Below are 14,738 nucleotides of genomic sequence, written 5' to 3'. Positions count from 1 at the left end.
CAGACTTATTTTTTAAACCCAACTGTCAATGGAAAGCACAGGATTGTGGGATATTAGGCAGCGAAGGATACATCTGCTAAGTATCAGGATACAGAAGTGAAGCTAACAGTGGTTTTGGACAGTACCTCGACACCTTCCTAACTTAGAATGCATCATCCGAAGGCACAGCATTTTTAAAATTTTCACAGTAGCCTATTATTCAAACGTTAGGGGTCAGTAAGGTTTTTTTTTTTTTTTTTTTTTTTTTTGTGAAAGAAATTTATACTTTCATTACTTACATTGTTATAAAAATATCATATTCACATAAATGCTGTTTTTCTGACTTTCTATTATTAAAGAATCCTGAAAAAAATGTCTCATTATTGCCACAAAAGTATGAAGCAGCACAACTGTTTTCAACATTGATAATAGTAAGAAATGTCATAATATTTCAAAATATTACTTTTACTGTATTTTTGATCAAATAAATGCAGCCTTGGTGAGAATAAGAGACCTTACAAAACATTTTTAAAAAAATCATATCGACCAACTTTAGAACAGTAGCATATGTATATTTTTCTACAAAAGTGTATAACTTTTATTTGACGTGTTTTTGTATCATAAGCATTACTCCATAATGCAGTAGCAGCCTGTAAAACATGTAAGTGAAGTGCCTCAGGCTTTGTCTGTCTGTGATTTGCATATATTTCAATGTTGACTGTCCTCAGCAGGGAAAAGACAGAATAAAAATATTCAAGGAAGCATTCTTTTCCACAACAGCCCTGAAGCTACTCACTGACAGGAGTGTGGTCACCAGCGAATACTCATAACTCACTGGGGCTTTGTTAAGATTCATGAATGTTCCGTCAAAGAGTTTTCAGTGCGCACATTCATACTTTGAATGAGCTGAAAACTAAGAAAAATCCACTGATTGACACACAAAAGGCAATGTCCAACAGTTGACAGTTGTATTGTCCCAAAGCTGGCAGTTGCTGAGGGTGACTGTAAGTTTGGCCTGAGGAGAGATGATTCAGTATTCTACTGTCAGACAGGGAAGCCTCTGGCTTTTATATCTTCTCAGCTTCAGGATGGAAAGCATGAAGGAATGAGAATGAGAAAGATTGTGGGTACCAGCAGGCAGAATCAGGACTAAAGCTCCCCTGTGGACTTCAAATGGAAGTGACTGGGCTTTAGGCTTGCACAGACGGCAGGCTCTAAGGGTTTGCTGACTGACACTCAAGTTTTGCTAACTGCTTATGCCAAGCGATTACACGACAACGTTTATTTCTTGTGCTAAGGAATAGCTAGAGCTCATAATGCTCTGTTTATCTTTCAAAACCTGATGCCAAAAGCTAATGCAATCACTCACATTGTTCATAGCCTCCGATGGGATCTTGCTGTGCATTTTCATGAGTCAGACACATCCTATTTTCAGAGCTTTGTAAGTTAATTATAAAGAAATGCCTGGCGTCTTGCTGTGGAGGCATCATTGGTGAGCAGCTGAGCTAAACATTCCCTTTGACCATCCATCTGCACACTTCAGAGCTATTGAGAGTTGCCAAGAACCTGTGACAGGCGGTCAGCAATCCACACAATCAATAAAGTGACTGGAAGACTTTTTGAACAGACTGCATAGTCCTGTTGTACACCATTATAAATGTTCAGATATGGGGTTTTCAAGCAACATTTAAGTAAAAATAATCACAAAGATGTTATATTCAGGGCCCCTGGGCAATTCGGCCCCCCAAAATCTAATATTAGATAAGAATAGAGAATATCTTACACTATAATGTATGATACTATAGTAAAAATGGTAGCATACACAACAACCCTTAAACATTCAAATATAGATTACCGCAGTAATATTTCACATATTAAATCTTTTCATTTCAATATGTACATTTAAAGTATTTTAAAGTTAGTTTTTTTTTGTGGATATTCTAATGACATAAAAAGGTAAGATTTTAATTACTTCGATATCAGTTGTGAAATAATTAGCAATGGCATGAATAATGAAAAAAAAAATCACATTTTTCAACAAATGAGTTCGTGTAAAACATCTGTTGTAGTTGGTACAAATGTTGCTTCATGTCTATTTGTTTTTACCTTCATAAACAAAAGAAATATGAAAGAAATATATTGAACCTGAAAATAACAAACTTGCTAAATGTTTGCTGGCGTTTTAAATTTTAGGAAAAAATGTGAGACTACAATTCAAAAGTTTGGGCGAGCAAGATAAAAAATAAATAAGATGTTTATGCTTACCAAGGGTGCATTTATTTGAACAAATATACAGTAAAAACAGAAATATTGTGAAATATTAGTATTATTGTGTTTTGTATTTAATATATTTTAATTAGAAATCATTCTGATATGTTGATTTGATGCTCAAAAATGTCTTATTACTAATGTTGAAAATGGCTGTGCATATTTTTCCGAATTATTTGATGAATATCAAGTTATATATACTTTTACTGTTATTTTAGATCACTTAAATTCATCTGCTGAATAAAAGTTTTTTTTTTTTTTATCCTCCAGTATTGTATATTTAACCTTTCAGATGGCACAAATCAACTCACATTATACAAGTTTTGTAGTACACAGTGATTTTTTAAAAGTGTCCCTAAAGTAGTGTCGCACACTATGATAAAATAACATACTGTATACTGTGTATATATACACACGCACGCACACACACTCACTCACACACATTTCATTCAGAATTTGAGTTCAGAATCACAGTAAAATGTCAAAACTTCACATATTGATGGTGCTTGCTGTTATTTGTCAGTTTGTCATCCGCCCAGTGCACTTCATCCAAACACGGCACAGATGCATCAACAGAGTTGAGAGATCTGGTGTGAATTAGTCTCCAGCTGCACTCCAGGTCAATACCCTGCAGCTTTTCCATTTTTCCTCGAGTCAGATACAGCCTCTATGCAGTTGTTTTCCTTTGATACTGCATTAACCACATTATAAAACATCTGTGGGGTTTTCACTTCGTGTCCAATCTTGTTAAGTGACTCCAAAACTATCTGAGGAAAAAAAAGAGATGAAAGTGGCTTGAAAATTACACTTGATCCTTTACAAACAATTTACTACAGGGACATTTGTTTCTACTTACCTTGTCAAACAAGGGCTCAAATTTGAGGACGTTTTTGGAGTCTACAAACACCACAGGGGCGTCGATGGAATCTTGCAGCGTCTTGCCGAACCACAAGAAGTTCATGAGAGTCTAGCCAGAGGGGTTTCAGTCAGAGTTGGATTACTAAAGCACAATGCGTTAAATTTGTTCAGTTTAAGGGCCAGATTTACTAACAGCTTGTAAACCCTTTTTAGCCGTTATAAAACTACTGTCAGGATTCACTAAGGACTCGCAGTGAAAAAAACGATCGCTGAAAAGGTGTGGACAGAGTTATTTTTGCGGCTGACCTTATTGCACATGCTTTTATAGGTGTTTCCCTTTCAGATGCAAAATTTATGGAAAGAGACTATTTAAATGAATCATGCAATATGATTTACTAAGGTTTGTAGTAGTCCATTTACTGGTATTTGCGCCATTGTTTAAAGCGCAAATAGTATTCAATAGTATTCATAGTAGACAAAAAGTACCCGGATGACCTTGTCACACTCATGTTCAGTTAGTTTCTGTTTTCATGGACTTTTGGTTTGTTATTTTCAATCACATGTGATTCTTTGTCTTAGTTTCCCGCCAGTCATCAGTTGTCATGGACACTCATCTAATCATCACACCTGTTTGTTATCATCTCATTATCACTGTGTAATTTAGTTGCTCTGTTTCACCCTTCAGTTGTTGTTCATGTTTGAGTGTAGACATGCTGTAACTTTGCCTTCATCTTCGTGGATTACCTGAGTTTGTCATTAAAAGACCCTTTTGTTTATTGAAACCTTTTTGAACTCTCCTTCATCTCCGTAACAGAGCTACTACTTCTGCCAAGGTTCTGAAATGCGCATTCGATGGACACTTAACTGTCCTGTGAGGCCACGGGGGAGGAGTTGTGAATGGCGGTTAAGAGACACAACGCAACTAATGCCGTAGGTCACATGACAGTGACAACATGGATGGATGTAGTATACCAAAACTTCATTCATTCTACACGCATTCATACTATATATAATTAACTTTTTTTAATGGTCACAAAGTAAGTTTCAAACCAAATGTAGTACCTACTGTACAGTATGTAATTGTAGACGCAGCACGTCTTAACTAATTTTGCGCTTGGCATGACAGTGATAGTTGCTGTTAGGAGGAGGTACCGAATTTTCTCCACTCGCATTCATTTATGTGGAATTCCAGAGGAAGATGCAATCCGAACATATAGCTTGCAAAGTTATTTTTAATTTGCTGTGTTCGATTACCCACACCTGATTATCATCGCTTCTGCTTGTTTTCGATCCAATTATCAACAGTCAGGTTCTGGAAGTAAAACCTCCATAGTGTCAACACGCTCCAAAATAGCTCTTTAGCTCCATCCACTTCCATGAAGCACAGCAAATAATTTAATCATATATATATATATCAAATAATTGAGTCAATCTCTCTATGCTTTCAAAATACTTAAATGTTTGTATATACTTACATATTTTGCAATAAACTTAAAATTTATTGTTTTTATATATAATCAACATTTGTAAATGAGTAGTTTTATATTTCTCCATTTTAATTCGATTATGCTGTTTGCAGTGGTTCATGGGATTGTAATTCTTTCTCTTATTAATACCGTTAAGTATACAGTCTTGTACTTTTGTCTGATTTTCAAACACGCTTCAAATCAATGTTTGTAGTGTTGTGATTCAACTAGCTGATTGGCTTGGTTCATAGTTTATAACTCTTTAACAAAGACTTTTTTTAAATCCCAATGGAAAAAATGAATGGGGAAAAAATTACTTCTGGAACCAGCGCAGCTATAAAGGGGTGCTAATGCACATTGTCAGATCACCCGCCGAACTTTCCACTCCATTGACTCTTCTATGGGATCATGCTAATTTGCCCTGTTCAGAAAATCTGGCCCTGAAGTGCAGATTAAACTCACCAGCGCCACCCCGGTGGTGATCATACTGCCCCCTGAGGCTCCTATGACCATGATGTGTTTCTGAGATCGGGAGTAAAGGATCACTGGAGACATGGAGGATGGCGGCTGCTCACCTTCACATAGAGACACACAGAACAGATACTTATACCACAAAAATATTCTACAAGTTAATCTTTATCGACAGCATTTGTATTTTCATTAAAGCATTTACAAGAATTATTTCTTAATCCATTTATTATTTGAGCTGTGACGCGGTCTAAATCAGCATTTTTGATGTTGGGATACTGCTCTACACCGAAAAAAGTGCAGGGATCTATTTTTACTTGGTCTAAGCTATAAAAATGACTTGTGTTGGTGCAACCTAATTTGATTTAGTCTGATTAAATGACATTTTGAATAAAACTAATTAGATGTTATCACATGAAGAATGCTTTAGGTTACCTAAATGTATAATGTTTAAGTCGTTTGGCTATATATATATATATATTTAAAATTATGGATGAGACTGAAAAGCTTATAATTATGTTTATATTATGTCTGATAAATGTCATTTAGAGATTAAACTTCTGTACGGTTTTGTCTAAATTAAAAATAACACACTAAAAACTGACACCAATCATTTAAATATTGCAAGCAATTGTAGGCATCGCAACAATAAAATGTACAGATTAAAAATGTATATGAATTTTGAGATTTGCTAAAGATTACATTAACTATTATTCAGAGTAAAAACACTGTAAATAAGATAACTATTTCAGTTTTTCTACTTCAAAAATTCCCATTTAATACAAGCCATTGGTTAAATTTACAAGCATTTTCTGAGTGAAAATATAATTTTGCACAATTTTTCTAAATGTAAAAATACAGGAAAATAGCATGCACAGTTAAATATCCAATACGAAAAAAATAAAAAATAATAATATTGGTTGTTAACCATTTTGGCACCGATATATTGTGCATCCCTAAAAAACAGTGTGTATCCACTTGTAAGCGTCCTCCTAATGCAACTGCAAATGCCGATAGAATGTTTACCAATACTGAAATATTCCATTAATTTTGGGAGCTGGATATATCAGAAATCAGCCATCTGTGAAAGTTTACTAACCAGCATGAATCTGCTCTGTTTTTCCACAGAAGTCTGCAAGTTCATTATTGAGCAGGATGCCTGTTTTGGAGGAGAAAATTCTGGAACCAAATCTGAGAAACAAGAACAGCTAGTCAGTTTTGACACTTTCTAAAGTACCATTTTACTCCAGTAAAGCATTGCATTTATTAATAAAGTAATAATATAATGACAATATTATCTCATTGTGCTCTAGTCTAGAGCTTGAATAAAAGGTGAGAATGATACTTCAGTGTACATTTGGTTGATGGTGCTGGTCACAGACACCGCCATCCCATCCTCAGCGAGCACGGACACATGAGTGGTGCCATGTGAGTCCAGGTATGGAGTGACGTTGTAGTAGCTGGCATCATGAGAGCGGTCAGGACTGATTTTTGCTCTCACTTTGTCTGCAAAATGCTTCTGAATGATCTCAACTGCCTCCTATTCAAGCCACACAGAACGTCGAGGATGATGAACTAATGCATGACTTTATGTGTGCCAACCAGTGGGTTGCCAGCAATAATGGCAGTGTTGCTGTGCTGTACTCTACTGCCTGCAGTAATGATCACCCAGAACACAGCACTTAAGTCATTATCGCAGATTACACCAGTGCCTCTAGAGAGTGTAATGACTGTAATGTTTCTGTTGAGTTACTAAAGCAGAAGCCTGACCAATGGTATCATGCCCATAACGCTTACACAGAAGTTTAATACGTAAAACAAACGAGTTCCTCCTACAGAGCCTACCGTTTGAGAGGCAAAGTTGGGATCTTTCATGAACTTCTTAAGACTGTTGGCAAATTTACAGGTTTCTACGTAACGTTGGAACGTTAAGACCTTCTCGTCTCCCACCAGAGATGAAGAGCTTGGATTAAAACCTGAGGAGCACAGAGAACTTAATCAGTCTAATAGTTTAGAAACAACGATCGTTAATATGATCAAAGAAACAATATATAAATCTTTTGAAGGATACCACAGTGCACCAAAAAAAAATTGACTAAAAGAAGTGAGAGAAGCGATGTTGTTTCTCAATGGTTTTCTGACAGGGCTTGACATTAACACCCGCCAGCTCGCCAGATGCGGGTGGATTGAGGGTTTAATTTTAATTGCATCTCCATAAAGCTTGTCTGCTGAAGGAAGCATGAAGTGCTCTGGAAATGTCCTGGTAGACGGCTGTGTTGAGTGGACAGCACAGTGGACCAACACCAGCCGATGACATGGCTCCCCAAACCAACACAGACTGTGGAAACTTCACACTGGACTTCAAGCATCTTGGATTGTGTGCCTCTCCATTCTTCCTCCAGACTCTGGGACCTTGGTTTCCAAATGAGATGCAAAATTTGCTCTCATCAGAAAAGAGGACTTTGGTCCACTGTGCTTTATTAAATCCAGAGTCAACGCAGCCGTCTACCAGGACATGTTCAGAGCACTTCATGCTTCCTTCATTTTCCAGCAGGATTTGTACCGGCCCACACTGCCAAAAGAACCAAAACCTGGTTCAATGACCATGGTATCACTGTGTAATTACTGTGTGATTTCATGTAATATTCTAATTTTCTGGGATTTTGATTTTGTGGGTTTCATAAGCTGTAAGCCATAATCATCAAAATTTTAACAAATAAAGGCTTGAAATATCTCACTTTGCATGTAATGAGTCTATATAATATATTAGATTCACCTGTTAAGTTGAATTCTTGAAATAAATCAACTTTTTGATGATATTCTAATTTTATGACCAGCACCTGTATATGCAGCCTTGGTGAACAAAATATTACCGAACTTTTGAACGGCAATGTATATGGTTGGGTTACTCTGTAGCACAAATGCTTCAAGAAGAATTTCTGCCCCTAAGTTTAATAAGGTACTTTAAATATTAAACTTACATATGAACAACATTATAGTGATGCTTGTCGTAGTCATAGACATAATAAATACATAGACGCCCTATTCGCCGCTGGATCGTACGTCAACGGAGCCGCCATATTACGGAGGGCAACTTTCCCATGCCTCTCATAACGGGAATTGAGAAAAATGCTGGCTTCGTGCGCTGATTAGGGCTGAACAAATCACAGCACAATTGAAAAGGTCTCAGGGAATTACCTTTCACAAGACTGAACATTTGTTTCTGGTTGTATTTGGTCATTATATAATTAGTAATAGTAACGTTAGTTGGCCACCGGAGTCAGTCAGACTAAAATAGCTAGCGGTGTCTCTAGTTAACTAACTTAGCTGTGAAAGTTGAGACATGAGTTGACGTGATTTATATTATAGTTTTAGCTTATATTATATTATACTTTATATTATTATAAGTTATAAGTTATTATAAGTAAATATTCATCTATATTTTCTTAAAACCGACTTTTATGACAAGTACTCGTTTCGGGTAGGTACTATTTCATTTATTTTTATTATTGTCTATATTATTTTGCAATTGATATTACATTGTATTTGCTATTGTTATCATTATTATTATATTATACCACTTGCGATTATCAATCTACTATAGTTATGCTGTTAAATTATTGTACTATTCACTAGTCACTATTTAACATTATTTTTTATTTTTTATTAATCTATATTCTGTAATTGATATTTCATATTCTATTGCTATTATTATAGTATTATAGCCTACATAAACAATATGTTATTATCAATATATTATTATTGTACATGATATTATAATTATACCATTCATTACTATTTTATTTGCTGTATACTGTTTGTGTATTTTATTGACTATACACTAAACTATTTACTATTACTTCTCACTTTATCTTATATTTACTATTTGCATTGCACTGTAGTTGTACCATATCATATGTATTACCATAACGGATCCATCAGTTATCTTTGTTATTGTATATTTGGAGTATCTATCTGTAAATATCTATAATTTTAGTGCTATAAGAATACAGAAAGCAGCCTGGCGGTGTGATTTGTATTTGCCGATTTGTTTCATTTTCTCAATAGCGGTCAATTCTAAGCACAAGAAAAGCTAAAATCGGGTTAAAGACGGAAAATGCTTTTTCCACAATAAGAAAACTTTATTTAATTTAATGTGAAAATTAAATTATATCTCAGTATGGGGGTCTTCACAATTCTTATCCAAGAATAAAAAGCCAAATACATGACAAGCCTGAGCTTTGACAATTCCGTTTACTTGCATTTGTTAACAGCACAGTCTTGCCCTCAGCAATATGGCGGACGCGTTGACGTATCGCAGCAACGTTCCAAAGCGGCCAATAGTGCGTCTATGTATTTATTATGTCTATGGTCGTAGCAAGTACAACTAATAAAGGACATTACAGGTTAATAAGTTGTCCCACCTAGCATGGTGTTGAGTATGAAGCTAAGTATAGCTCCCCCTGCTGGCGGTGGAGGAAAGTACATGTCATACTCTCCTAGATTCACTTCCCAGGCTTCTGATTCAGACGCCTTGAACAAACTCAAGTCCTCCAGAGTAATTGTTGCACCTGAAATACACAGTAAATAAACTGATTCCTTTATATTTATACAAATCAGAATTGTAAAGAGTGAAATTGTGAATTACCTGCAGCTTGTATATCACTGACAAGGTGTTTGGCGATGTCTCCAGTGTATAAAGCATCCGCCCCATGTTCTGCGATGATCTCAAGTGTATCTGCTAGTTTCTCAAATTTCACTATGTCTCCCTCTTTCAATTGCTCACCTTGTTCATTCTGGAATAACTGGCTATTAAACACACACACACATCCAAGTGACTTTTTTGGTCTTAAATTTCAATTTAACTCTTGGTGTAAAAGGGAACATTATGAGTCTGGATTCATTCTGAATGGGAGTACATGTGTTACCGTAGTGGCGAGTCTGGCTTCTCCTTTAAAAGAAGTGGCAAAAATCGAGAGAGCACATAGGGAATGCGGACGCCCTCTCTAGCCATCTTGATAGTGGGCTGAAATAAACTGGCCCACGGCAGACGTCCATACAGTTTATGAGCTCGCTCATAGCCACGGATTTCACCCGGGACACCGATCCAGTGAGCCCCTATAGAGAGAGAAAGAGAGAGAAACTATAGCTATCATATGTGCTTAAAGTGCTCAGTGCACTACGAGATTATGTAGCTATGAAATATTAGACGGCTACTCCCTGCGTAAAGCATAACTGTCTGTAAGTAAAGAAAGAAATAGTGCATTGCATCTTCCCCAAGGGGGATTGTACATATTTATCTAAGTCTATCTTATTTCAAATATTTTTTTATGAAGGAAACACTTTATTTACACTATCAGCATATTTAAAGGTGAATAATGTGTGATAGAAACAATACTTTGTGTGGTTGCAAGAAACAAAAGTTCATCCATCTTAACACACTCTCACCTTCCATTGGCTGTGTTGCTGTTGGGCACATGGCAAGAAGGTCTGTTTTAAAAGCTTTTGGGACAGTCTCTCTGGCATTGATTATTCTCACTTTGCCTAGATAACAGAGATATTGATAAATAATAACAAAAATATACATTATACTGGCAGAAATAAGTAATTTAAGGTATGTAGGATGAATCTCACCACTTTGTTCCCGTATTGTAAATATAGAGCCTCCACCAATGCCCATGCTCTGGGGATTTATGATTGACGTGCACAGCAAAGTAGCAATGGCGCCATCTACCGCTGACCCACCAGACTGCAGTATATCTCTAGGAGAAAAAAGACTGAAAATGAGCTGTGGGATACAAAGGACCTCCAAATATGATGATCCCCCTGGAAAGGGCCCATTTCCTAAAATGTTAAAGCGGCTATAGTTATGTAACAATATAGAAAATTTGTTGTTTGCAAAATTAAAGAACTGAAAAAAAATTGACAGCGTATCTGTCAAGGCCCTTTCGCACCAAGGACGATAACTGACAATAATAATGATACAGATACATACAAGCCTAGTTATACAAATCATTCTAAATGTAAAAGAACGCCAGACACCTCAGTTATAATGAAAACGGCACAGAGGAAAGAATTCGTTGGAATCACTTTGAAAATTTAACATAATAAAAACATTGACAGCCAATCAGAACCTAGCAGATGACATAACTGAATGTTATCGTGCGTTTGGTGTGGATGCAAATTATAGTTATCATCACAGTTATTTTCTGTATAGTTGATGTGAACGGGCCTTTATTCTACACATTTGGTCCAAACCAGAGTTCGATTGCTCCCTCTTCTCCTACAGGATTCTGTTCGATTGTATTTTTCGAGTTATAACTGCAGAACTTATTTGTCATCGTAGCGGCAGCTGTTGTTCAGGGCCGCCCATAGATTCAAACCAATTGCCTGCTGCTTCTGATTGCTTTTAGAGGGAAAGCTGCTCAAAACTGCTGGTCTAGTATCAGTTATCTCCGCAATAATAGCATACTGGCGAAACTTTTGTCAAACGATCCAGTGAGTGTCTGTTTGCGCTCAGGAGAACCTCAAAGGTTTCTATTTACAGTGTGTTTTTGCAGCGTTGAGCAGTGTGGCCAATCACAAACATATCTATTGTATTTCTTGAATGTGATGGCCAATCAGAGGTGTTTAAGTTAGCACTGATTAAAAACACTGGCATTTTGAGTGGTGAGTGGATTCGGAGTTCTGCACGCGCACCAAATCCTCTCAAATAACAAAGTGTAGACATTATAATTAAATATTCATTGTGCAGTCAGCTTCATTGACTATAATGGAAGTTTGTGAGATTGCAATGAACTGAGTGACAGATTTTTAGTGATTATAAAGGGAACGCTTGTATGCTTCCTTTTCTGTTGAAATGAACAGTGGCTTGTGAACGTAGACGCTTTAATAACACATATTTGATCAGGAGCGTTTATGCTGGGATGTGTAGGTTGTGCGGTGACACATAACTTGAAGCTATTTCAAGAAAATCTATTTAAATGTGTTTTTAAAGGGGAAGCGCATCTTCTAGCCACCCTGCAGGTTCACCCGCCGCATATGGGGCTGCACGTGTGTGTGTGTGTGTGTGTGTGCTTGCTTTTAACTATGTGGTCCATGTTCAGTAGGTTTCCCTACATTTTTTTAACAGTGAGGACATTTTGAACCTCGGAATCAAACCTGTAGGGGGAGACCAGGTATGGCTGTAACATCGGGAGAGTTGTAACACTACAAATTCCACCAATCAGGGATAAGCTAGGAGTCCTATGATTATTTCATTATTTAATGGTTGTCAGGGCTACATGCAGATTTTATAAAGAAAAAGCAGATAAAATCATATAACTTATATTACATTAAATTGTAGTTTCTCAGGCAAAATATGATGCAGTTTTATCCTGCTAATTTCAAACCATAATGCTAATACGACTAGCTAAACACTGGCTAACAGGGGTGAGGTAGGTTGTAACACGTTTAAAAAGTGTTACAACCATACCCTTACATACAAATAACAACAGTTTCTTTTTAATAATTTAATAATAATAATTACAGAATGCCTAGAGAGGGAAAGGAATGAGTGTGCATGCCAGTGTTTTATAAAAAGGAACTGATTAGGTTTCAAAGAAGGGCAGGTCAGTGAGATCAGTTGCCAACAATGTTGGAAGCCAGTGGTGAGGATTCTGAGACCTCATACAATGAAAACTTGTATGTTGTCTGTATGGAGCCATTTGGCAACTTCAAGTAAAGGAAGTGTGTGTAAAATCAAATGTGCCCCATGCAGTCTTTGGGCCCACCAAGCCTGCATTCAACAACACAGATTCTGATTGACAATATTCACAGATAGACACTAATTTACACTTTCTTTGTTGTTTTGTTAGACCTACATGTTCTTTACACAGGTAACACTGCAGACGAGGGTTCATTAAGCATAAATACTGCTAAGGAAGTTTGTTTGTGTATTGTTAAAGTGTATTCGAGCTGTGGTCGATCACAGAAAGAGAGGCATTGTTTGAAGAATATTGTTTTGAAGAATATTGCATGGAGTGGCTGTTGTTTTTGCTTCTTTTGTCTAATTGTTATAACCTACCCCATGTGTTATAACCAACCCTGGTATGGTGGAATAGTTTGTAACAAAGGCACACCATGTATTTGACATCAACTCATAAGGGCTGTGATATTCCTACAGAGATTTGAATGGGTGCATTTTGTAGTAAAAAATGTGGGTACTTTGTATAAAAGTTTGAGCACTCTCCCTCAAACATTCAATGAGTTACATATGCTGAAGCAAAAAGTGGTACAACCATACCTGATCTCCCCGAACACACAATTCATACATCGGTAAAAGCTTTCAAGCCATAGCTCAAAAAGTTCTAATCATCCTTTTTTAGCTGCTGTCAAAATATAATGCAGTCAAAAAAATTAAAATAAAACTATCACAATTAATCATATGATTTCCGAAAAAGCGGAGTGAAACAGTAATGTCAGTATAATCAATAATTTGGCAGTCTATGTTAAAAACTGTTGTCTTGAATGTTAAATTGACATGTTAACTTTTGCCAGCAAAGAAATACAATTTGACAGATCATGTTGCCTTCCCTTGACTGTTTAACAACCCCTGGGCTAATTGTGGAGAAACTGTTGATGAGAGAGATAAAAAAAGAAAAAAAAAAGAAGAAAAAAAACACACACACACGCACATAAGGAAGTAACTTGGAAAATACAGTACAAAACATATTAAACATCTTCAAATTGTTACATCAGACAGTCGCGTATCAAAAGCACGTTGAGTCCTGTCATACGCCGGAATAACCAATGATTTTTATTTAGCCTACAAATGAAATGATCCATATCAGACGTCTAATGATTAGGCTATTTATAACCACAGGACTGTCACCTTTCAAAGACCCATTCCTAACTGTGTAAACCCACTTTTCAAACGGTTTCCATGTCCCTATACTTCTACAGAAACAATTGACTTTTATTTATAGCAAGCAACAAACTTAAATCTACAATATTGTTGAAGTAGGCTAATAGTATACTGATGATTTAGGCGCTATATATAGGGCTAAATGATCAGTTGTTGTCAAGGAATGCGTCCTTTAGTGAAATGAAGCCAGAGATTGGTGTCAAGAGGATTATAGGCTGTGTAACTTCCAACTTTCTGTGAACATCAAACCGGACGTCTCACCTCATTAGCCACTCGTGTCCTCAAATTTACCTGACCCAGCACGCAAGGATAACAAGAATCTTGTTGTCTTTTTCCAGGAAAACGTGATATTCCACATTATTATGCATGTTCGAATGAAAGATTCGAAAGCTATTTTAAAGAAAGCACACTATTTATGATTTTAAACTAACACGTTTCAGAGGGCAAATAATTATGTATAGGCTACAAACTACAGTAAGGCACCGTGTATCTACCATCACTCACCGCCCGATCTTTGAACAGGTTTCCGAGTCCGCTGCCACGGCTGCTTTTTTGTAGAGTCCCTCAGCGCACTCGTCGTTTAAGTGAGCCACGCAAATAATAATAATTACAATAATACTTATAAGCGGAATACTCACAAACAAACAAACTTTCTCTTTTCGTCTGGCCATTGTAACCCGACCCAGTGCGTCTTTGCTTTATCACTGAACTTCTTCTCGCGTGCAGCAGCAGCTGCAGTCGCACACAATTAGCCCTCCCCTTCTTTACACTGTCAACGCCTAATTAAGCGCATT

General features: G+C 36.6%; 1 protein-coding gene across 1 annotated transcript; it reads right to left on the bottom strand.

Annotated features, from left to right (window-relative positions):
• Positions 1 to 248: 248 nt before the first annotated feature.
• ggt5a (gamma-glutamyltransferase 5a) lies at positions 249 to 14,715 on the bottom strand. The gene is made up of 12 exons (XM_079896959.1): positions 14,449 to 14,715; positions 10,674 to 10,801; positions 10,488 to 10,583; positions 9,968 to 10,157; positions 9,688 to 9,848; positions 9,464 to 9,610; positions 6,885 to 7,015; positions 6,395 to 6,579; positions 6,139 to 6,230; positions 5,034 to 5,146; positions 3,104 to 3,214; positions 249 to 3,014 (listed from the first exon to the last, which is right to left on the bottom strand). The coding sequence occupies exons 1-12, from the start codon at positions 14,613 to 14,615 to the stop codon at positions 2,868 to 2,870; spliced, it is 1,668 nt and encodes a 555-aa protein (XP_079753085.1). The 5' UTR covers positions 14,616 to 14,715; the 3' UTR covers positions 249 to 2,867.
• Positions 14,716 to 14,738: the final 23 nt, after the last annotated feature.

The sequence above is a fragment of the Squalius cephalus genome (genome assembly GCF_949319135.1).
Source record: "Squalius cephalus genome assembly, chromosome: 16".
In the NCBI taxonomy this organism is placed as follows: domain Eukaryota; kingdom Metazoa; phylum Chordata; class Actinopteri; order Cypriniformes; family Leuciscidae; genus Squalius; species Squalius cephalus.
This window is presented reverse-complemented; position numbering and strand designations above follow the sequence as displayed.

What these genes read in the sequence shown, in the direction of transcription:
- ggt5a (XM_079896959.1), bottom strand. Translation starts at nt 14,615, where the DNA reads ATGGCCAGACGAAAAGAGAAAGTTTGTTTGTTTGTGAGTATTCCGCTT. An exon ending in TCACCACCGGGGTGGCGCTG is followed by an intron (nt 3,215 to 5,033) that starts GTGAGTTTAATC and finishes CCCTCTGGCTAG; the next exon opens with ACTCTCATGAACTTCTTGTG. An exon ending in TTGAGCCCTTGTTTGACAAG is followed by an intron (nt 3,015 to 3,103) that starts GTAAGTAGAAAC and finishes TTTTTTCCTCAG; the next exon opens with ATAGTTTTGGAGTCACTTAA.